The sequence below is a fragment of the Phascolarctos cinereus genome, unplaced genomic scaffold, assembly GCF_003287225.1.
Source record: "Phascolarctos cinereus isolate Bilbo 61053 unplaced genomic scaffold, phaCin_HiC Scaffold_4;HRSCAF=312, whole genome shotgun sequence".
In the NCBI taxonomy this organism is placed as follows: domain Eukaryota; kingdom Metazoa; phylum Chordata; class Mammalia; order Diprotodontia; family Phascolarctidae; genus Phascolarctos; species Phascolarctos cinereus.
This window is the reverse complement of record NW_027555847.1, coordinates 307,201,429-307,224,775: the sequence shown is the minus strand read 5'-3', so window position 1 is coordinate 307,224,775 and position 23,347 is coordinate 307,201,429. Positions and strand designations below refer to the sequence as shown.

Below are 23,347 nucleotides of genomic sequence, written 5' to 3'. Positions count from 1 at the left end.
CTCAGTTTGGGGAAGGAGTGTCTTGTGTGAAGAACAATAAGAAGGACAGTATTGTTAGATTGTTGAATATGAGGAAAGAAGTAAAGAAGATATTGAAAGTATGAAGGGGCTAGGTTCATTGTCTCTAACTACCAAACAGAGTGTAAGAAGAATAGTGTTTGTTGCATTGTCAGTGTAGGCTATAGGTGTCCACAATGGTGGTTTGCATAGAGGCATAAATAGATATTTCTACTCTCTTCCACTCAGCTTCTCAAAAGGAGTCTTTGATTTCTCCAAGCAGGGGAAGAAGTAAGTTGAGTCTAGAGGCTGCCTACTCTCATCTCCTTAGAGAGAGGGACTAGCAGGTTAGAATTATAAGTATCTGTCCATTAAAAAATATTGCTTATCTAAAGGAAATAAGTTTTAGTTTCAAACCAAGGTCTTGATTACTATCCCTTAATGGGGAAGGAGTACCCCAAGCTATATATACAGAAAACTTGACTCCCTTCAAATGCCAATTCCACAATGAATATACATAGCAAATAGAAAATAAACCCCATCTATCCAAATCTGTAGCAAACAGAAATTAGAGAAGCTATACAGATGATAATATCTTCTAGACAATGTATAGTGTGAAGGAACTCTCCCCTCTGGGAGCAAGCTATCTTATCTCAACCCTGACAGAAAGAGTCCCAGATTTCACCCAGGGGGAATTTCCACACAGTTTCTACTGAAGGATACTATTCTAGCTCTCATCTACCTCATGCCTAAATTCAGAAATACTCTAATTTAGGATGAGAAACCCAAAATCCAAGTCTCTCAGGTAGAACACAAATGCTGTCATACTTATAGTCACAAAGTAGTTCCTCTGATAAACCAAAACCTTCTACTGGGGATAGGAACATGATGGTAATGCCAGCTCCTCCACAGGTCATAGCTTCTTTCCAGAACTTGTCTCTCCTTTCAGGGAAATGAATAGAATTTGAAACCATATGTCTTCTTTCTCAAAGCTAGAACTCTGAAGATCAGGATTTCTCATCTCTCAAGTTCTCACCATCTCCAACCCTCACACAGGTTTGGAACATTGAGTAATTAATCTCCTGCAATGAGGAGATTTTCAGGCAAATGAGCTCTGAGCCACAAGATTTTATACCTGATCCTAGAAGTAATTAAGAGCTGTTGAAATTGATTGAGTAAAGAGGTGACATGGTCAGACCTGAGCCTTAGGAAATCCAGTGTGGCATCTGGTTGGCAGATGGATTAGAGTAGTCACAGACTGGAGAAAAAGCAGCTGATCTTACTTCTGACTGCCTTCTGCTCTACTCATTTCAAGTAGCAGGGGTCAGTCTCCCTTTTGCTTATATCTATTTCATCAATTGGTATCCTTAGGTAGATGTTTCATTCCCCTAATCTCTTTACTATTCTAGCTCTCATCTACCTCATGCCTAAATTTAGAAACACTCTAACTTACGATGAGAAACCCAAAATCCAAGTCTTTCAGGTAGAACACGAATGCTGCCATACTTATAGTCACAACCTAGTTCCTCTGATAAACCAAAACTTTCAAACTGCTGAAAACGGTTACATGTAATTGGGGCAGCAATAAAAAGCCTCTATCAATTGATACTTACACTTTTTAAAGGCATTCTTTCTGATGTTCAGGTCTTCTCAAACAACTAATACTCTTCAAAGACTTGTATCTGAAGGGCTGTGTTTCTCTTTAAGTTACTACCCCTACATGGTGCTCATACAAAAGAGCATATTCCACCATACAAATACCCCTTCCATCAAATAAAATGTCCACACACGAAAGGGTCATACTGTATGCATGTATCTAGCAAAGAATTTCAAGATAGAGGTGAGGCTGTTTTCTTAATCTTAACCATTTTCCCCATTGTTATACTTTCAAATATTAACTATTAGTGCACTTATGTTTTTGGTGAAGCTCTTAGTAGTCAACATTTATGTAGCTCTTTATGGTTTGCAAAGCACTCGACATATGTTACCTCTTTTGATTCTCGGAAATCCCTGTTAAGTAGATACTATTATTATGCCCATTTTGCAGGTAAGGGAATTGAAGTTGAGTGAAGGTAATTGACTTGCTCAAGATCACAGAGCTGAGAAAGGATTTGAAGTCAATTTCCCTGATTCTGAGGCTAGCACGCTTTCTTGTCATGACAGTTGTGAAAGTAATTGCAAGAATATCCAAGGCCCTTTGGCTCTTTCTTTAAAATGAAGTAGAAAATTCACTGAATGTATTGCTTTTAATATAAATTCTGAGGCATCATTGAATAAATGGGAATTGAGACCCAAATCTTAATCTGTATTTTTTCATTCACTGAACATGTGGCCTTAGATGAGTCACGGGATCTATCTGGTCTCAGTTCCTTTTGCTATGAAATGAAAAGGCTGCGCCATATAATCTCTAATATTCTCTCTGGCTCTCAATTTTAATACACAAATTTATTCTGAAATTGAAATGAAGATTAAAAATGCTAAGTAGTGACAAAAACACTGGAACTTTTGTTCATTGCTATGAGAAGGTCATATAGTACAAAACTTTTATTTGCCCAAACTTATTTTCCTGATCATGGGCTGTATGCCCACAAATAATTAATAGCAGTAGTAGTAGTGGTGGTGGTGGTAGTAGTAGTAGTAGCAGTAGTAGTAGCAGTAACAATAATAAGAAGAATAAGAATAAGAATGGCACAAAGTTTTAGCCTGTGAGGCACTGCTCAATGGAACCTTAATGGTTGGACCATTCCCTCCTTGTGGGAGTAATCTGAGCATTGAAGCCTGAGAATGGAATGTACAGAATAGATAATACGTCATAAAGCCTTCTGAATTCCTCAAGTATGCTAATTTTTTTTTCCTGTAATTACTTCTTATGGAAATCCTGTCTGAAATCAAAATGATAGAATATGGAAGGTTGTGTTTTCCATATTGTAAATTCACTTGTTTTTCTAAGTTACTAAATGCATAAATATGTAGAAGAAATAGTTGAAATAAAACAATATCTCAGTCTTGGAATATTGTATATTTTCTAGTCAAACAAGATAATATGTTAGAAAAATTTCTGGTGGTAGGTAGCTAGATGATATTATCAAATACAGAAACGTAGATAAATTGTGATAGCACATTGCTTGTAATTAAAACATTACAAAAATCGTAGCATTGAAAATAACTTTTAGAAAAAGCCACCTTCATTGTGAATGAATAAAGATAAAAAAGAATATGCTTGTGTGACCAGATATCTTTGGTGATTGGTACAAAGAATAAACTGAATACTAACATACTTATGAATCTATCAATTTCACATGAATACAAAGTATACTTTTAATTTAATTTTGGAGGCAATGGGGGTTAAGTGACTTGCCCAGGGTCACACAGCTAGCTATTAAGTGTCTGAGGACATATCTGAAGTCAGGTCCTCCTGTCCAGGGCTGGTGCTCTATCCACTGTGCCACCTAGCTGTACCCTGAATATAGCATATTTTAAATACTCTTTGGGATACTGACTACTGGTGTTTTGATTCATCTTTACAATCAACAGGCAATTGTAATGTGATAAGCAACAAAACCTGATGACTAAAGCAGTCAGTGATTGGAGATTTTTGAGAAAACTTTTATCCATACTTAAGGAAATTCAGGTATAGATTGGGGAAAACAAACAAACAAACATTAGTGTACTCTTGTCTGGGATAGTAAACAAGACTTCAACTCTACCAGATATATGTGTAGAAACTTTAGTGAATTCCCTGGGCTTTAATCAGAATGGCACAAACACACACACACACCTCAAAGTACAATCTGACTACAAACATGGAAATGAATACTACAAAATAATTTTACAATACTTGAATTGTAGAAAAGGAAATAATATCTTCATTCATATAGTTGTATGTGTACATATATGTGTGTATACATATATAATTCTATTCTTTCATTATTCCAGACTGTGATTTGCAAAGTGTTCCTTAAAAAATCATATATTGAATGAATAAATGAAAAAACAAAATTAAGCACTTACTAGGTGTCAAGTACAAAACATACCAGTACACTAATGAAGGCAGTCTTTGTTCTTATGGAGATAATATTTTAATAGGAAATGGAAACAACATATATAAAGGGAATGACTTTTTTTTTTTAAAGAATGTCACCAGGACAGTGAGTCAGTACATAGCAGATTAGGCTGCAATATTCTTTCCAGTAACAATGGTAGTGTTGAGTTGTTTATGATTTCAGGACTGGAAAATGAAGCCATGGGATGGTCAACAATTGGCACATAATGGCAAGGTGACCGCAAAAAAATGGCCCCAAAGTGAGGCATGGCCGCTTTCCCATCTCCCTTCACCTCCTCCCCCCCATCTATTGTAACTACTGAGGACTTTGTGAGGCAATTGCCAACCAAGATGATGAGGCCCTACTGTAGGAGTACTAGATCTGAAAACATGAAGACCTCTAGGTCTGATCTGGTTAGCAAGGTGCCTGACAAAAAGATGTCTGGAGAGGTTTTTTTTGTTTGTTTTGATTGTAACTATAAGAATCAAATACACACACAATGATGTTCTGAAAATGCCTTTAGTTTATTTTATTGAACACTTCCTACTCTCTTATTGTAGTTTCCCTGCACAAAAATAATTTGAGCCCCTCTCAGTTTTGCTTACAGATTTCCTTCCCTTGGTTTCAAAATTCTCCTCCATATTAGAGAAATCAATTGTGCTATTGAATGCTTCCTTCTTCCAATTCCACTGCCAGTATCTGAGATGTTGGCTCAATAAGTGACACACCTTCCTCCATTCATTCTACACACCCTAGTCTCTTAGATTCATTTACCACAGAATCCATAAAAAAAAATCCTGATACCTATAACAAAAGAACAAATGAAACAATAAAAAAAGGAAAAAAATGTGCAAATGTATTATATTTTAATGGCATCCCTGTTGCATGTACATGTACACTCAAATGGAAACATTTTAACCACAGGCATCTCCAGAGACCCACTCTCTTTTAGCATATAATACAAAATAATGAGCAGACACTTACATTAACATAAAGTTAAAAGATGACTAGCTATCTATTCTAGGTAAATATGCATTTATGTGTTAACTCCCTTTAAATATAAATTTTTATGATGGACACTTGGTGCAAATGAGAGCCCCCCCCCCCATCTCTCTCACTAATCCAATATTTCTTGTGAAGTTTTGTAAGTATGATGTTGATTTGGGTTTCAGTTTATTTCAATAAATATTCATTGAAAACATCTCAGGAGACTATTAATCTTTCAAGTTACACACATCAGGGGAATAGTTAATCAATATATTAATGCATATGTTCTAGTTCAATGCATACAAGATATCTTACAGAAATTAAGGCATAGGTCCAATTACCTTTTCATTACTTAAAATCTTAACATTAATCATTGCTTATAATTATCAATTTCTTGGAGAAATTTGTAAAATAAAAAGAAGCAATTAATGGATACATAAGTTTAAGAAAAGTTTAGCAAGAGAAACAATTAAGCAAATTCCTCCTGAGGCCATTTAAGGGTTAAATTGGAAAAAAATCAAGAAATAGAATAAAGTTGGTGAGGAAGAGTCTTCAAGGATTTTATAAAGAATTACCATCAAAAGCAATGAAACCAGCATATTTGGATCCTATCATCGCGGTCCTGATACTCTTCTAGAGGAAGAGAAAATGACATTGAAGAAGAAAAAAAAAGAACAGCAACTAAATGGGATCTTTATGCATTGGGTCTATTTTGGAGGTGACACTAGTTTAAGGGGTCTGAGGTATTTAATCTCAAGATATCTAAAGGAGAAGAAGATTCCAAAGGAATAGGAAGTACTCCATGTTTTAGTTTTAGCTTTTCCACTCACTAGTTCTGTGGTCTTGGACAGTCACTCAACCAACTGGACAATTAATGTGATTCTTTTCAGGCCTAATTTATGTAAATAAGGAGATAGCTATAGAATAGTCAGAGAAACAGGAAAGGGACAAGATGTCAGTCTCATGAAAGCCAAGGGAAGATTTATTATCTATGAGGAAAGGGTTATCAACAGTATAAAATGCTACACAAAGGTCAAGAAAGACAAATACCACATTGATGCATCTGGACTCAGCCATCAGGAGGTCTTTCTATAATGAGGGTCACTGATTTAGAGTTGGAAGGGGTCTTAAGAGATCATCTAGTACAACCCATAACTGTTCATTCTATAAACAAGGAACCTCAAACCCAGTAATATAAGGCACTTTCCTCAAGTAAGTGGTAGAGCTGGAATTTGAACCCTGGTCCTCTAGCTACCAATATCATCTTTGTTTTACTCTACCATTCTTTTACCTTGCCTTCTATAAAGAAGGAAGCTGAGCAGTGAATGGTAGAATACTTTTTCAGGGTATTTGAGAATTAAAGAAAGAAAAAAAAACTTGAGATGGATGAATTATTGAAGGGAGTTTCTCTTGGATTTGTGTGAGTTTAATGACTGAGAAAATCAACATATGTTTGTTTATGGGTTAGAAGAAGGCACCAATAGAAAGGAAGATATTGAAATTGCTAGAGAGTGGTAATAGGCTTGTTGTAGTTAATCTTTCGTTCTTGAAGAAGACCAATGACAACAGAAGGGCGATGTTTTGACTCGCTCATAAATTGGATTTAAGTGAGGCAGAAGCAAAGTCCTCAGCCTCTATCTCTCCTCCAGGGTCATAGAAGGGGAAGGATTAGCCCTAGTAAGTAGAAGAACCTCCTCTTCCCTTGAGATGAAAATAGTAAAAGGACTGCTTAAAGACAAAGAGATTTAAGGAGAAAAATAGTTGAGGGTGCTCAATTCAATTGACCTTGATCTTCACATTCAAATACAGTAGGAGGTGATATCACCTCACAATGAAGAGAGAATAACTTTGCAACAGATACTGTGGGAAATTTGATATGTAATGAGTGAGGAATAAAAACATTGCCTAATAATAATAACTAGCACTTACATAGCACTTTGAAGTTTGCAAATTGATTTATGAATATATCATTTTATTCTCAAAACCCTGGCATAGAGGTGTTATTATTATCATCTCCATTTTACAGATTAAAAAAAAACTGATACAGGTTAAATGACATGCCCAGGGTCTCTCAGCTATAAGGGTCTGAGGCAGAATTTAAATTTGGGTTTGAATTTATATTTATAGTTGAACTGAATTTATATGCCAAGATATGGCTGTTATAATAATCACTGACTTTTTTTATCTTGCTTCAAAATGTTATATTCTTTTTTTAACTTTATATTCATTTTTTGTCACTCACTCCTCACAACAAGCATGTCAAAATATTTAAGTTGTAGAGTACAAAGAGCACCAGACTTGGAGTCAGGAAGACCTGGATTCAAATCTTGCCTCAAACACCTTAGCTGGTTGACAATGATTGAGCCACTTATCTTTTGTTAGTCTTTGCTTCCTCCTCTGTAAAATGGAAATAATAATGGCAATTACATCACAAGGATATTGAGAGGATCAAGTGACATAAGGTACTTATAACCTGGCCTAAAGCCCATTGGTATGGGATTCTCTCCTTATTGGAGAAGATCAATGCCCCAGACTTGGATAGGGGGTGAGGCAGAGTTGGCAAGAGTGGGAGAAAAGAGAGATCCATTCTTTCCAGTCTCTGTGGGTTTCCTTTCTAGCTTCCAGTTTTGAGAGAGAAGTTGGCCATTGCAACATTTCTTTGACTTGCTTAAGGGAAAGAAAGACTCTGGAAAGAAGCTGACATGTAGAACTTCGACTATGTCTCCATTACCAGCTTTCTAGAGTATAGACTTCAAGGATTATTTTTTCCTTTGGGTGAAATCTGGAACTCTCTCTCTTGGTTGAGCTGAGTCACTTCACTATTAGTAAAAGAATTCCTTTGTTCTGTATTATCTAGATTATATTCTCCTACATATGCTTTCTCTGATTTCTATTTTGCTACTGACTTTCATAAATGGATTTCTTCACTATTTGTTATGTGTGTTCAGTATGGAACTGGTATTTGATGGGAAGGAAGTCAAGCCTTGGCTATAGAACTTGGGGCCCTCTTTTCTCATTAAAAATGGTGATCAGGATTTTGAACCTAAAAATTGCATCCCCTAGATTAACAATATTAAAGGGAGTGGAGAGATATAATTTTATCCCAGTAACGCTTCTCTCTGAGGAGAGCAGAGTGGCCAAGTTTCTAGTCCCAACCTCCTGCTTCCTCTTCAGGTGTGAATTAGGTATCCCTTGAAGAAGATTAAGAGGAGGAAATGCTAGAAATATCTATTCTTGCCTCCCTGCAAGCTACACCATGACAACCCTTGCTATATATTCAAAGTGCTTTACAACCTCCAAGTACTATGTAAATAATAGCTAGCTTTTGCAGTAAGTAACATATATTCTATTATACCCATATTGTAGTTGACACTAAGTGTCAGAGAGAGGAAGTTAATTATTCACAATCACAAAGCAAGTAGGCATCAAAAGAAAGATTTTAACTTGCTGGCTGCAGATTTGCAAAGATGAAATTAGTGAGGTTTGTGATTTTCATAAGCAGCATTCATCAGCCTTGGAGTAGAGAAAGCAGATGGAAGATTAATTAAGCACGAGTACCATATATTTAAAATGGTGAGAGGTTAATAAAGTGAGGGATTCAAAGCTTAGTGGTGGTAAGCACATTATTAAAATAGCAAATTATTCATCTAAGACTGGGCTAAAAGATAAAAGATCAGACAGAATTGTGAAGCTTAAATGAGACAATGGATATAGAACATTTTGCAAACCTTAAAGAACTGTATAAATGCCAGTTACTATAATTATTACAAGCCTCTAGACAGCAGGTCTACAATACAGTGATGCCTTCATTCCCTTAGCTTTCATTGCTGTAAAAGGCAACAGTATTCTCCCTGACTAAACTGGATGACTAGTAGCCATCTTAAACTCATTATGTCCAAAACAGAGCTTATCTTTCCCTCTAAACCTTCCCCTACCTCCTATCTTCTCAATTAGTGTATCCGGCAATAAAATTTTCCCAGTCCCTCAGGTTCACAACCTAAGAGTCATCCTGGATTCTTCAGTATCTTTCATCTTACATATCCAATATGTTGTGAAGACCTTTCAATTTCACCTTTGCAACATCTCTTCAATATGCCCCTGCTCTCCTCTGACACTGTCCCCACTCTAGTGCAGTCCATCATTACTTTATATTTGGATTTTTGCAATAGTCTGCTGATGGGTTTGCCTACTTCAAGTCTCTCCCCACTCCAATCCATCTTCCATTTGGCCAAAAAAGTAACTTCCATAAAGTTCAGGTCCAATCACATTACCCTTTTTACTCAATAAATTAGTGGCTCCCTATTGCCTCTAGAAACAAATACAAAATGTTCTGTTTGGCATTCAAATCCCTTCATAACCAACTAGCCTTCTCCCACCTTTCCAATTTATTCTTCAACCTAGTGACACTGGCCTCCTGGGTGTTCCAATAACAAGAAACTCCATATCTCAGCTCCAGGCACTCTCCCAAGCTGTTGACACCCAATGTCTGGATTGCTCTCGCTCCTCTGCTTCAATTACCAACCTCCCTGGATTCCTTTAAGATCTAAACTAAAATCTTACCTTCTCCAGGAAGACTTCCCCAAACCCTCTTAATTCCATTCCCTTCCCTCTGTGATTTATTTCTTTAATTATTCTCTCTACAACACTTTTTTTTATTTATTTGCATGTTGTGAAGCTCCTTGAGGACAGGGACTATGTTTTGCCTCTTTGTATCCCCCAGGCTTAGCACATTGACTGATACATAGTAGGTACTTAATAAATGTTTATTGATTGAGCGAATCAATGTTTTTAGAGCAATAGAGGGGCATATTGGTAAATGTTTAGCAACCAGTCTCTCAAAAAAAGTATGCATATCTAATTTTAATCTTAATCTGCATTATTAACTTTCTTAAGTCTAGACAGAAGTCCCCAAACTTAGTTGGCTTACTACTCCCTTAAAAAAAAATTACTCACCACCCTTCCCCCCAGAAATCTGCTTTAACTCTTTAAATTTTTTTTTTTAATTTGTGTCATTTCAAACTGCTGCCACTCCCCTGGATCGTTCCAGTGCCCTCCAGGGGGCAGTATCTCCCATGTTGGGAATCTTTGGAGACAATTAACAAAACAATAAATTAAATCTTCACGTCTAGATGTTGCAGATTTCTGAGGTGTGCATTTTCATACCGAATATTTAACAATTGGTTTGAAGGTTAGATCTGGCTCCAGCACACCCCTTAGTAAGACTGACAAAAATAAAATGTTAAGAGATGGTTCCTGTCCTCAAAGAGCTTGAGACAGTTACAAAAATAAAGAAAACAAAGGAAACAATTAGAGAAATATTAAGTGCAACCACGTAACTCTGATCTTCCCAATAAAATGTTTCTAAGAAAATGCTGCCAGTCCTTGTCCTGCATCCAAAAAGGATTTACATTGAGATGTAGGTCAACAGAAGGCATTTTCAGTAAAGAGGCACCATCTGCTATGTTTTCTCATTGTCTGGCTCTACCACAGAGGGATCTCCTTGTTTACATGACATCTGTCTGTTCTTAGGACTCCTCTTTATAAGATTCCCTCCTCTACTCATTCTATAACTCAAAAAGCTTCTAGCTTCCTTCTCCACATATTCTTAAAGGAACTACTTGCTGGAAAAGCATGCAAGAATCCTGATCCCTTGTCTGAAGAGATCAAATCTATGATATATAGAAAAAAAAACCTAAAGAGATACATTAACACAGATTACAAGGGAAGGACAGGAGGAGGAGATAAACTTCTTGCCTCCAGCACTGGTACAAGAAGAGTCAGAAAAGAACAAGGTAATAATGGCAGGTGACTTAGAGAGTTGCATTTGGCCAAAAAATAGTTTCTATATATAAAGTCTTATATATAAAGGCTAGGTTGAAAGGAATATACACAATGACTTCAAAAATGTAAATGGAAAGAAAAACAACAACAAAATAAATGAAATTGCAAAAATAAAATGTGCCAAAGAAGAGATATAGGAAGGCATTTCCCCACTGCTCTTTGAAGTAGGGAAAGAAAAGGACATAAATGCAGAACATGGAATATAACATCAAACTTTTTGATGTTTTGGTTAGATTTGCTGAAACTTTTTCTTCTTTAAAAAAAAGTCATTATTGGGGCAGCTAGGTGGTACAGTGAATAGAGCACTGGCCCTGGAGTCATAAGGACCTGAGTTCTAATTTGGCCTCAGACACTTGATACATAATAGCTGTGTGACCCTGGGCAAGTCATTTAACCCCAATTGCCTAACCCTCCCCCCCAAAAAAATCAATATTATAAGGAATGGTTTTCCAGCATAGATAAGAGAAATAATATACCAGGAATGTGAGTGATACAAAAAAAAATTTTTAAAGTATTTTAAAAACTTCAAAACTATATAAATAACAAAGCTCTCCCCACAGCTGTTGGCAAATACAGTACTGAAAACTGAACAAGTACTCAATAAATACTTGTTTATTGACCAATTGGTGTAGGTGGATGAGTATTCATGTGTTTACATGTCAATGCATGTGCAAAATGATATGTATGTAAAAAGTTATGGAAATGCATGTCCAACACAGTTACTGTCCTACTCAAGAATCTTTAGTGGCTCCCTGTTATCTCTAGGATCAAATAGATTTCCTCTATCTGGCACTGAAAGCCTTCACAATTTGGCACAAATCTAGCTTTCCAGAGAGAGTTCATGTTATTTCATATATTCTGGGTCCTAACTAAATTGGCTTGTTAATTATTTCATAAATAAATGTATGCATGTATGTATGTATATATACACACATACACACACACACACACACACACACACAAGCACACACATAATCTTCCCATTGTGCCTTTGCATTGGATGTCCTCAATGTCTGCAGTAGTGCTGCAGAATACTGGTGGAACTGGGAAGGCATGAGTGAACCCCAACATCAACTGGGACTATTCCAAGCAAAGAAGATGCAGTGTAGAACCAGGAGAGGCCCCCAGGTGGATTGATCTGATACTCAGCTTTGGGCCATTGGGCAAAAGGAGAATAAAAGTAGTTTCTAGGACTTTAGTAAAGAACTTGAGACCCCAGGAAAACTCTTTGCCCACTAATTTTAATCTTGCCAGCAGTTTTGATTTTGTCTATCCTACTGAGTTGCATTTTAACCAATTTGAGAACTGCTTCCACTTGAAGGTATTGGAATAGAATTTTAGTAAAAAGGAATGATCTGTTTGAACCCTTGGGCTTTAAGTGATCCATTGCATCAGATGCATGGGAGCAAAGTGGACACCTGGACTGATCTCTCTATTTACCTCTACCTCAGCGTCCTGACCTTCCTTCAGAGATGTTTAGGTGTCACCTCCTACACAAGCCTTCTTCTGATTCAACAAATTCATCAATTCTTAACTTTTTTGTGTGCATCATGGACACCTGTGGTAGAGAAACAGTGAGCTCCTCAAAAGCAGGGGTCATGGATCATTCTTCTTTTCTATTCTCTATAGTGCCCATCATATTGCTAAGCACAAAGTTGGTAATTTATTGATTATTTGATAGGTCTCTTGACTTGTGGGATCATATTTCTTTCCTCCAATTCTTTGACCTCCATCGACTGAAAAACTAAGAGATGGCATAGCAACTATAAATGTGCAACATTAATTCCATAAAATGAGACTAACATCCCATCCAGGGTGATGTGTGGTTCACTCAGAGAACATTTGGTATCTGTTTTAATAGCAATCCTTTGTTACATGGTTTTATGAACTCTTGAAAAATGAGAACGCCTAGGCCAAACTCATCAGCTTCACAGCGAATTCACAGCAAATCAATTATACCTCAGAGAAAGACTGTCTAGGCTGGTCCAGATTGAAATAAAAACTCATTTTAAAATGTCCTAATTCAAGGCTGGTGTGTCTTATAAAATGATTAAACTATTCAAAAAATCTCTGGCTAATTTAATTTCAAAAGATATTTTATCTTAAATTCCTCTAATCTTACACATTGTGGCATGATTACAAAATCTATCAGCCTCCATGAATGAAAAATCAATTGGAAAACATGATGGCAAAATCAATCAAATTATGTTATGGAGGCTGACATGCTATCATTTCTATGAATAAAGAGCTGCTGGAAGCTATTGTGAACTCATCTTCATCCTAGTTAAAATGAAAATAATGGGAAAATGGTAAAGACCATTATTTTATCACTCTAAATAATTATATTAGCTTTGACTTAAATATATATGTATTTATACTATAACAAGTTATTTGTAATGTTTTGCATTCCTTTACTATGTCCTTATTGAAATGACAAGACAATGGCCTGAGAAAATAATGAATCTGTAGCAGCCAATTAGTTTGCTTATTTATGAGCCTGTTTTAAATATTATAAATGAAAGAATCAATTGCTTAAATACTATCTATTTAGGAAGGATTAAATGATTTAATATCAATTAAGAAGGAAAACATCCTCATTGTCTAGCCAGAATGATTTCCTATTATACCTTCCTTTTCCCAAATGGACTCCTCAGTCATTATGATTGTCACTAAGTAGTCATAATCATTAGAAGTATTGAAGGTCTATTAGGCACATGGGGGATCTATTAAGTATTGAATATGGAAATGTACAAAATAAGTTAAGCAGACAGCTTCTGTTCTCTACAAACTATATCATGTGCATAACAGAGAGACTTGTTTCTTTTGGTGTTGATGAGTATGGGACTGCATAAGGGAGTCATTCCTCCATTGGTTGAGATGACTTCTCATGTTCTGACTAGCTTTAGCATCAGCTAGATGTCATAATGAATAGATTACTGAACCTGGAGTCGTGAAAACTTTAATACAAATCCTACCTTGGACACTTACTATCACTGTATGATCCTGAGCAAGTCATATCATCTCTCTAAGCTTCTAAGCTGTAAAACAACTTACAGGATTGTTGGAAAGATCAAATGAGATAATGCATATAAAACATTTTTCTTTTTTTCTTTTTATTTTTTGAAGCAATTAGGGTTAAGTGACTTGCCCAGGGTCACACAGCTAGTAAGTGTCAAGTGCCTAAGGCAGGATTTGAACTCAGATCCTCCTGACTCCAGGGCCGGTACTCTATCCATTATGCAACCTAGCTGCCCAAATAAAACACTTTTTGAAACTTCATTTGCTACACTGTATCCAGTGTAATTTTTTTGTTGTTTTATTTTTACTTTTTAAAAATTGCATTTTTTTTTCCTGAATACAAACCTGTTTCATTCAAACTAGTGTCTGGGTACCTCCAACCACAGAATTAGCTGATAATCTACTCTTGCTCTCAAGTCTAAGTTCATTCTGCTTGTGACTGGGTTTTTAAATGGAAGTACAGATAACTCCATTAAAAGGAAGAAAGTAAAAGCTACAATAATATTTAATTTATTCTTTAGAAACCATATAAAATAATAAAAATTATTTTAGGAACTGATGCTACAATTAGGTAGAATATACTAATTCATACTCATTTCCTGAAGTTCTAAATAAAATAGTCTTGGCTGAACATTTTTTTTCTTTTTTTATATTAATTTATTTATTTTTAGTTTTCAACATTCACTTTCACAAGATTTTGAGTTCCAGATTTTCTCCCCATCTCATCCCTCCCCTCACTCCAAGATGGCATGTATTCTGAATATCACTTCCCCTAATCTGCCCTTTCTTCTATCTCTTCCCCCCTTTTCTTATCCCCTTCCCCTTCAATTTTCCTGTAGGGCAGGATAGATTTCTATACCCCATTTCTTGTATATCTTATTTCCCAATTGCATGTGAAAACAATTTTTTTTAACATTTGTTTTTAAATCTTTGGGTTCCAAATTTTATCCCTTCCTCTCTCCCCACCCATCCTCGTTGAGAAGGCAAGCAACTTGATACAGGTTATATATGTATAGTCATACAAAACACTTCCGTAGTAGTCATGTTCTGAAAAACTAAATATATTTCCCTTAATCCTATCCTGCCCCCCTCATTTATTCTACTCTCTCTTTTGACCCTGCCCCTCCTTAGAAGTATTTGATTCTGATTACCCCCTCCCCCAATCTGCTTTTCCTCTCTATCTTCCCCCTGCTGTCTTCCCCCCCCCATTTTCCTGTGGGGTAAGATAGATGTCCATACCAAATTGACAGTGTATGTTATTCCCTCCTTAAGCCAAACCTGATGAGAATAAGATTCAGTCATTCCCTCTCACCTTCCCCCATTTGCCCTCCACTGTAAAAAACCTTTTCTTTTCTCTTTTATGTGAGATAATTTACTCTGTTCTACCTCTCCCTTTCACCTTCTCCCAGTATAATTCTGTCAACCCATAATTTTATTCTCTAGATATCACCCCTTCATTTTCAAATCACCCTGTGCCCTCGATTTATCTATCTACCTATATATATATATATATATATATATATATATATATATATATATATATATACATGCATATATTTTTTCCCTCCAACTACCCTAATACTGACAAAATTCTCATGAGTTACAAATATCATCTTTCCACACAGAAATGCAAACAGTTCAACCTTAATAAGTCCCTTATGATTTCTCTTTCTGGTTTACCTCTTCATGTTTCCCTTGAGTTTTGTATTTGATATTCAAATTTTATATTCAGCTCTGCTCTTTTCAGCAAGAATGCTTGAAAGTCCTCTATTTCACTGAAGGTCTATTTTTTCCCCCTGAAAGATTATACTCAATTTTTGCTGGGTAAATTATTCTTGGTTGTAATCCTATGTCCTTTGCCCTCCAGAATATTATATTCCAAGCCCTCTGGTCCCTTAATGTAGAAGCTGGCTGAGCTTTTTTTTTTTAAATGGTCCTTATTTTTCCTTAACTCATGGCACAAGTTGATTTTTAATGAGCAATGGAATGCATCTATATGTCTGTATCTACCTATACACTAAGGCAGCTAGGTGGCTCTATGGATATAGCACTGGGCTTGGAGTCAGGAAGACCTAAGTTCAAATTTGACCTCAAGCACTTACTAGCTGTTTGATCCTGGGCAAGTTACTTAAACTCTGTTTCCCTTAACCTACTGGAGAAGGAAATGGCAAACCAAGGAAGTATCTTTGCAAGAAAACACCCTGGATAGTGTGATCCAAGGAGCCACAAAGAGTTGAACGCCCACATGAAAATATACACTCACATATATGATGCTTGTCTTTCATTTCAAAGAGTAATAATGATATCATGGGGTGACATATTGACTCGTTTGTGAATTGGCTTTAAGTGAGGCAGAGTTACACAAAGTTGTCAACCTCACTCTCTCTTCCAGAGACCTCAAAGTCCAGTGGCAAGACAAAAGTCAAGATGACTGCAATGGATTAGGATGCAGTGGATGATCTTGCCATCTTTGATATGTGAGCAAGCTCTGGGCATTCCACAGCATCTGCTTCAGCTGCCTTTAAGACTGTTGGAACAAATTATTTTCATTCACCCATTCCACCAGAAGAAGTCTCCATATGCTTGGGGTATACAACCCTCTAACTCACCAACAGGTTTGAGGTCTGTCAGTTACCTTCAAGCTGGTCAACCAAGACAGTTTTCCTGTACATGTTTTAGCTTCTTGGAGCCACAGGTGAGAATACGATGAAGGTGAACACTAAAGGTGAATGAGCAGCACACCAGAAGAGCTTGTCCTCCTTGATACCTCCTATACCATGCTAATATATTTCCATAATTCTCTACATGTACATAATGTTCAAAAGTTTGAAAGTGGTAGAAATCTTCTGTTTGCTTTCCTGAAGTTTAAGCACAAAAACTTTTGACCAATCATAGATTGGATCATAAATTTAGAAGTGGTAGAGATGTTAGTGATCACTGAATACAACCCTCTCATTTTCCAGATAAGGAAACTGAGGTCCAACCTAATTAATGAATTGACTATGATCACACAGGAAGTAAGAGGAAGCATCAGGATTCAAAACTTGTTTGTCATGACCTCAAATCCTGTTTTCTTCCATTGTGGCATTGTTGTTAGGGGTGGAGTTTACAAGCTATTGGTCAAATGCCAATTTGGACAATCTGCATGCCCCATCCCTTTTTATAAGATGTTTCATAGAAGTCTGGGGTTTTATTAGGCTCTAGACCCTAGAAGGAAAAGGTAAGAAAATAAGCATTTATAAATTACCTACCATATTCTGCACACTATGCTAAGTGCTTTACAAATATTATCTCATTTAATCCTCAAAAATATGCTGGAATGTAGGTGCTGTTATTATCACCATTTAAACATGGAGGTAGAAAGAGGTTAAGTGACTTCCTGACTCCAGATATAGCTCTGTATTCATTATGCCACCTTGCTGCCTCTATGCAAGTATCTTACTGGAACATTAATTAAGTATATCAAAAATAGCATTATTCTGGTTATACACAAAGTCTCTTTCTGATGCTCTATTATGGCAAAAGATCCCCTTGAGTTCTTGAAGCTTTGTCTGTGGAGTAAAAGGACTAAATAGACTTGAATGATGAACCCAGTGATGTGGACCAGACTACCAAAGTCTGGAGAGGCTTGTATCAAGAGAGTTGACTGCAAGATAGCCATTTTTTTTTTTAACACAGAAGTTCACTGTGACAGTAAGATATCCCATCAAGGCATAGAAGACTTAGAACATGCAGAGAGATTACATGGAAACTCTAAAATAACTCATATATTTTAAGCACTGAATTTAATGACAGACTGGCTTATCTTATTGGCCTACTTTCTTATATGATGCTTTCTTCCTAATTTTGAAATATGTTAAGATGCAGGAGTTCACTATGTAAGGACACTTAAAAAATAAGATAAGATGCAAATGTTGAATAAGCAGTAATAACTGAGAACAAGCTTTGAACAAAATATGGAGAGAGAGTAAGTCACTGAGAGATTTCAAATATTTATTGGCTATTAAATTGTACTTGGGAAATTTCTTTACTTCTTTACTTTAATTCAGGAAAGCAGTTCCTCCATTTAGCCTCTAATCATATTCTAGACTCAAGCAGGGGTGGGGAACCTGAAGCCTAGAGATCACATGTGACCCTCTAGGTCCTCAAGTGCCCCCCTTTGACTGAATCTAAATTTCACAGAACAAATCCCCTTAATAAAAGGATTCGTTTCATAAAACTTGGACTCAATCAAAAGGCTGTACCTGAGGACCTAGAAGGCCCATGTGGCTTCAAGGCCACAGGTTCTGCACCCCTGGTTCTAGAGCATACAGATGCAAAAGCTCAACTTTCTACTTAGCAACTTTTCTTGATCTTCATCCTCCAGGTGAAATAGATCTTTTTTTTTTTTGCATGTGGGGGCAGTTAATAAATATTCGTGTTATGTTTTATGCCATTTAAACATAATTTAAACATTGAGTATGTTTTATATGACATTTCACATGATATTTCTTTTAGGAGAACACATCGATGTTGAAAGAATCATGCAATGATGGGCACACTCTTCCAACTATAGAATTTGGTGATCCTAAGAATGCGTAAATAGAAGAAACAGCTAAGGTGTTCTGATCCCATGCAGGCAGGTCCTGCATTTGGAATGACCACTGTGCTCAGGCATCATAGATTTAGAGTTGGAAGTTCTATTCGAGGTCACCTAGTGCAATCTCATCATTTTGCAGAGAAGGAAAAAAGCTCAGAGAGATTAAATTATTTTCCCAAGACCATATAAGTAGGAAGCTTTAGCATTAGAGTTTGAACCCATCTCCTTGGGGTCCAAATTCAGCATTTTTTCATGATGCCATATTGACTTCTGCTAGTCTGACCAAAAAGTTTCATCCTTAGTTATACTACTGAAAATTGGCTAACGATACAATTGGGGTAGTGATCCTCTTGAAAATGTAAATATCACTGAAAGTGTTAAGATGGGCCTTTCAGTATGAATTAACATTTTTGGGAACATCTGCACTGATGGATGAGGTATTTTGATTAGATATGAGTCATTTTAAATCAGAAAGCCCTTGGAGATGCAGGCAGGGTTAGGTGAGCTAGGTGGCAAAGTGAATAGAGTACTAAACCTGGAGTCATAAAGATCTGAGTTCAAATCTGGCTTCAGATACTTACTAGCTGTGTGACCCTTAGCAAGTCTCTTAACCTCTGACAGTCTTAACTACCTCATTTGTAAAACAGGGATAATAATGGTACCTTCCCCTAAAAGTTGTTGTGAAGATAAAATTAAACAATATTTGTAAAACACTTTGCAAACCTTCAAGTGGTATATATAAGTAAAAGCTTTTGATGATGGTGATGATGATAATAATGATGATGGTGGAAGTTGCTGGAAGACTCATTGTAGTTTAAACAAGCCGAGGTACCTTGGAAAAGGGTCAATTATATGAGTTGATGTAGGAGAGAATGCCAAAGAAAAATCCTATAACATCAACATTTTGCCAAGTTATTCCTTTACATATAAGATGAGGGAAACTATCTATCTTCTTTCTCATCTTCCCCAATACTTTGCCACGTGGCCCTTGGATGCTACAACTCTAAACTTGGGGTTTGATTTGATGGGCTAATTCTGTTAGTACTCTAGCCTAGTGATAAATAAACTTTTTTATTCCCTCTTTGTGTGAGGAAGACAAAGCACTTGCTCAAATATATAAGCACTATCTGTGACATTGTTTTTATAGGGATATTTGTTCTGAATTCTAGGTGACTCATAGTAATATGACTTGTTTGTAAGTGAACTACAGCCTCAACACATGGATAATTGTAAAGCTATATAACAGCAGTGGAAAGAACACTGACATCAATGGACCCAAATTCCTAAAGTCTGCCATTTACTCTGTCTAAACCTGAGCTAGTCACTGAACCTTTCTGGCCAGTTTCCTTATTTGACATCAAATTTTAAATCTATATTCTGTAAAATTATAACTCCATCAAGGAATCAAAGCAGGACATCTACCATTGATGCATAAATAATATCATTAAGAACAAAGGAGAAAGTAAAGAACCATTCTTTTCTTAATACAAACTCGATCAAAACTGAACTCAAAGCTAAAAGCTAATTGTACCCATATATCATTGTAAAACTCGGTGATTATCTAATGAGGCTGGGAAGCAAGCTAAGCTACCTTACCAAGGTGAAAATTAGCTGGGATTTAATCTTAGGTCCTCACTCCAGAGCCAGTACCTTTCCATTGTAGAACACTAACTACTTTAGCATGGTAAATTACATACAACAGAACTAGCTGGAGTTCCAAGTAAAGTTACTAAACATTTAGGTAAAGAGAAGTTAAATGAATACAGAATTAGGTTCAGACAAGTTTACAACAGTTATGTGCTAATATAAAATTAGAATCTTTGGCCATAATTTTAGTCTGACTAACTCAGGGATAAAACAATTATAGAAACTGAATGGCCCAACACAACAAATTGATCCACTAAAAGATCCCATCTTCTGGGCTCTGATTGGTTAAATTCTCAGCCAGGGCCTGTCACCTAGCAAGACAAGAGCCTGGATTTAACCTAAAATAGATTCTCCAGCTGTAGTATACCTGTGTAGGAAGAAATGTATAGCAAACCATCAGGGAGTTGCCAAGCAAAGATTTCTAAGCATGGGAGGCTTTTCTTCCCCCAAGGCATATATTTGTTACTAGGCAACACATAAAAAAGATGATAACCCCTATCCAATCAAAAACATGTGGCCCAAGAAAGTAACTACTTGCTTGAAATGTCCCTGTCAAATTTCCAGGCAATTTAAGACCACAGTCCATGATATAATTGTCTTTATGATGAAGAAAACACTCCCTCCTCTATAACTACAAGGACATTTGCAGATGCAGTTTTCATTACTAATATGGATAATTAGGACTTTCTGAATGCACTGATTATAATTGCCTTGAAGTTAGGATTTCCAATCCCAATGGAAAATCAGTGCAGCTAATGACATAGAAGTGCCATGGCTAACCTTGGAGACATTTTCTCTACTTTGTAACGTGATATTTATTGGCCTGTGATTATAAGCTTGTCACTTTATTATCTTGACACTTTAAATTCTTCTGATATCCAGTTAATGCATGGTCCAAGAAGATATCCAATTAGCAACCTGTCATATGAAATTGAATTAATAACAAGTTCCTTTAATTTGATTTTCCTGAAGTGTTTCTTCAAGAATGATTCGATATTTAAAAAGTCAAATTAGTGTTGTTGACATTAAAATAAATTAGAAAAAAAAACATTCTTTCATTTCTCTGTAATACTCTTTTGATCTGTGTCAGCTAAAACTTCCAGGTTTATTCCTATGCCATTAAGAAAACTGAAGACATATCTCAAGACCTTGGACTATTAAACAATCAATTTTCACTAGATGGAAGTTTTTGAATAATGAATGGCTAGGGAAATAGTTTGAATGTGGTCAAATTCAAAAGCTAAATTTGGAGGGTGTGGTATTTCAAACATTTCAAGTCTAAAATATAATTAAGGTAGGTACTCTCTCAAATCACAATTTATTCCTGTCTCTGTATCCCATGGAATGGTTATCTATTTCATTCCCTTATTCATCATAAAGGACTTGTACAGTTTACTAGAGATATTTCTCTGGGTCTTTGAGGTGGGATAGCTGGACACAATTTAGACAATTACAATTTTGTTGGCAACATCTAAAGCAGCATAGTCTGGAGCGAGTCCAATACGGGCTTTCTTCTTTCCATCAGGCCAGTGTGTTAACCTTGGCTATGTCCATGTCATACAGCTTCTTTACCACCTGCTTGATCTGATGCTTGTTGGTCCTGACATCCACAATGAAGACCAGGGTGTTGCTGTCCTCAATCTTCTTCATATTGGACTGAGTGGTAAAGGGAAACTTAATGATGGCATAATGGTCAAGCTTGTTCCTCTGAGGGGTACTTTTCTGAGGGTATTTGGACTGCCTTTGGAGTCTTAGCAGAGAGGCATGACTCAAATCCATATTTCTGGCCCTAAAGCAATTTATTATTTCTCTAAATTTGAATTCCAACACCACAGTTATACAATCTCTAGGAATTCCTATCATTCTGGTAGAGCTTCAAATATAGACCCCCTCACCAATGGGTCTGGGCAGATAAATGGTTTAGTGGATAAAGCACTCATCCTGGGGATAGGAAGACCCTGTTTGCCTCAGTTTCCTCATCTGTAAAAAGAAGCTGGAGAAGGAAATGGCAAACTACTTCTATTTATTTGCCAAGAAAACCCCAAATGGGGTCATAAGGAGTCAAACATGACACTAATTACTGAACAATAACAACACTAATGGTTCTGTTGTTTGAGGACTACCTACCCTAGCTGAGTTCAGAAAGCCTCATTAATGAAAAGGTAATTATAGATGATTTTTTGTTTTGAAATTATTTATTATGGACAGTTTATATTGAAATAGAGTCGGCACTGTTGGGATCACAGATATTTTGAAGTAATGAGGCATACTCATATTATCATAGATCACAAATTTAGAGTTAGAAGAGATTTTGTAAGTTATTTAGTCAAATTCCCAAGATTACTTGGCATGGATCTGAAGCAAGATTTGAACTCATGTCTTTTTGATTCTAAATCTACTACTCTAGCCACTAAATCACACTGACTTAGCATCTGAAAAAATCACCAAGTATTCACAGTATCCAGTACATGTTCACATATTTGGTATGTAACACATAAATCTTACAAATAGGATTTATACACCACACATTTAGTGAAATCCTTAAAAAAGACTTACTGTGCTGACAGTGGATCCCATTAAATCCTCTAGGACATTTACACACATATCCTATGAAAGTATCCCCTCGGTAAGCTTCACTGATTTCACATGTTCCCCCATTATGACATGGGTTAGGAAGGCAGGGACCTGGAAGAAAGATAGAACACAATGATCAACTTCTTGTTGTTGCTCTTGTTTTCTTTTTCATTTCTACATGCCACAGTGTATTTTAAAATATACTTTTACTAATTAGTTTTTATTAAAACACTCAAAAGCAACATCATCTGACCATAATAAACCACATGTCAGTGTGCCCTATTTAAAGCAGGAGTCCTGGGTTACTTCCTTGGTGATCTTCTTTTCTCAGATCTAACTTTTCCTGTATGACTAAAAATATTCTTGAATCGTAGTGTCTCTTTCAAGAAGTTCTGAATACCCTTTGCCTTATGCCACCCACTAGTTTATAGAAACAAAATGATTTTGTTCCCATGCTTCAGGAAAACTGTTAAAATACTCAAAGTGGAGAGCTGAGCTCATCATAAAGATAATTGGATAAAGAAAAATTTCTTTGATAGTGAAATTGTTATATGAAATTTTATACACATGTACAAAGACATGTATATGTGTTATATATCTACATATATGCATGTATGTATATATATGTATATATATACATATGCAATATATATGTGTATAT

At 36.2% G+C, this 23,347-nt stretch overlaps 1 protein-coding gene across 1 annotated transcript in view; it reads right to left on the bottom strand.

Annotated features, from left to right (window-relative positions):
• The window catches only part of EDIL3 (EGF like and discoidin domains 3), a 579,426-nt gene that overhangs the window by 275,213 nt on the left and 280,866 nt on the right, over positions 1-23,347 (bottom strand). The window contains 1 exon segment of the mRNA XM_021007989.2: positions 22,669-22,797. Coding sequence (XP_020863648.1) covers positions 22,669-22,797 — 129 coding nt within the window.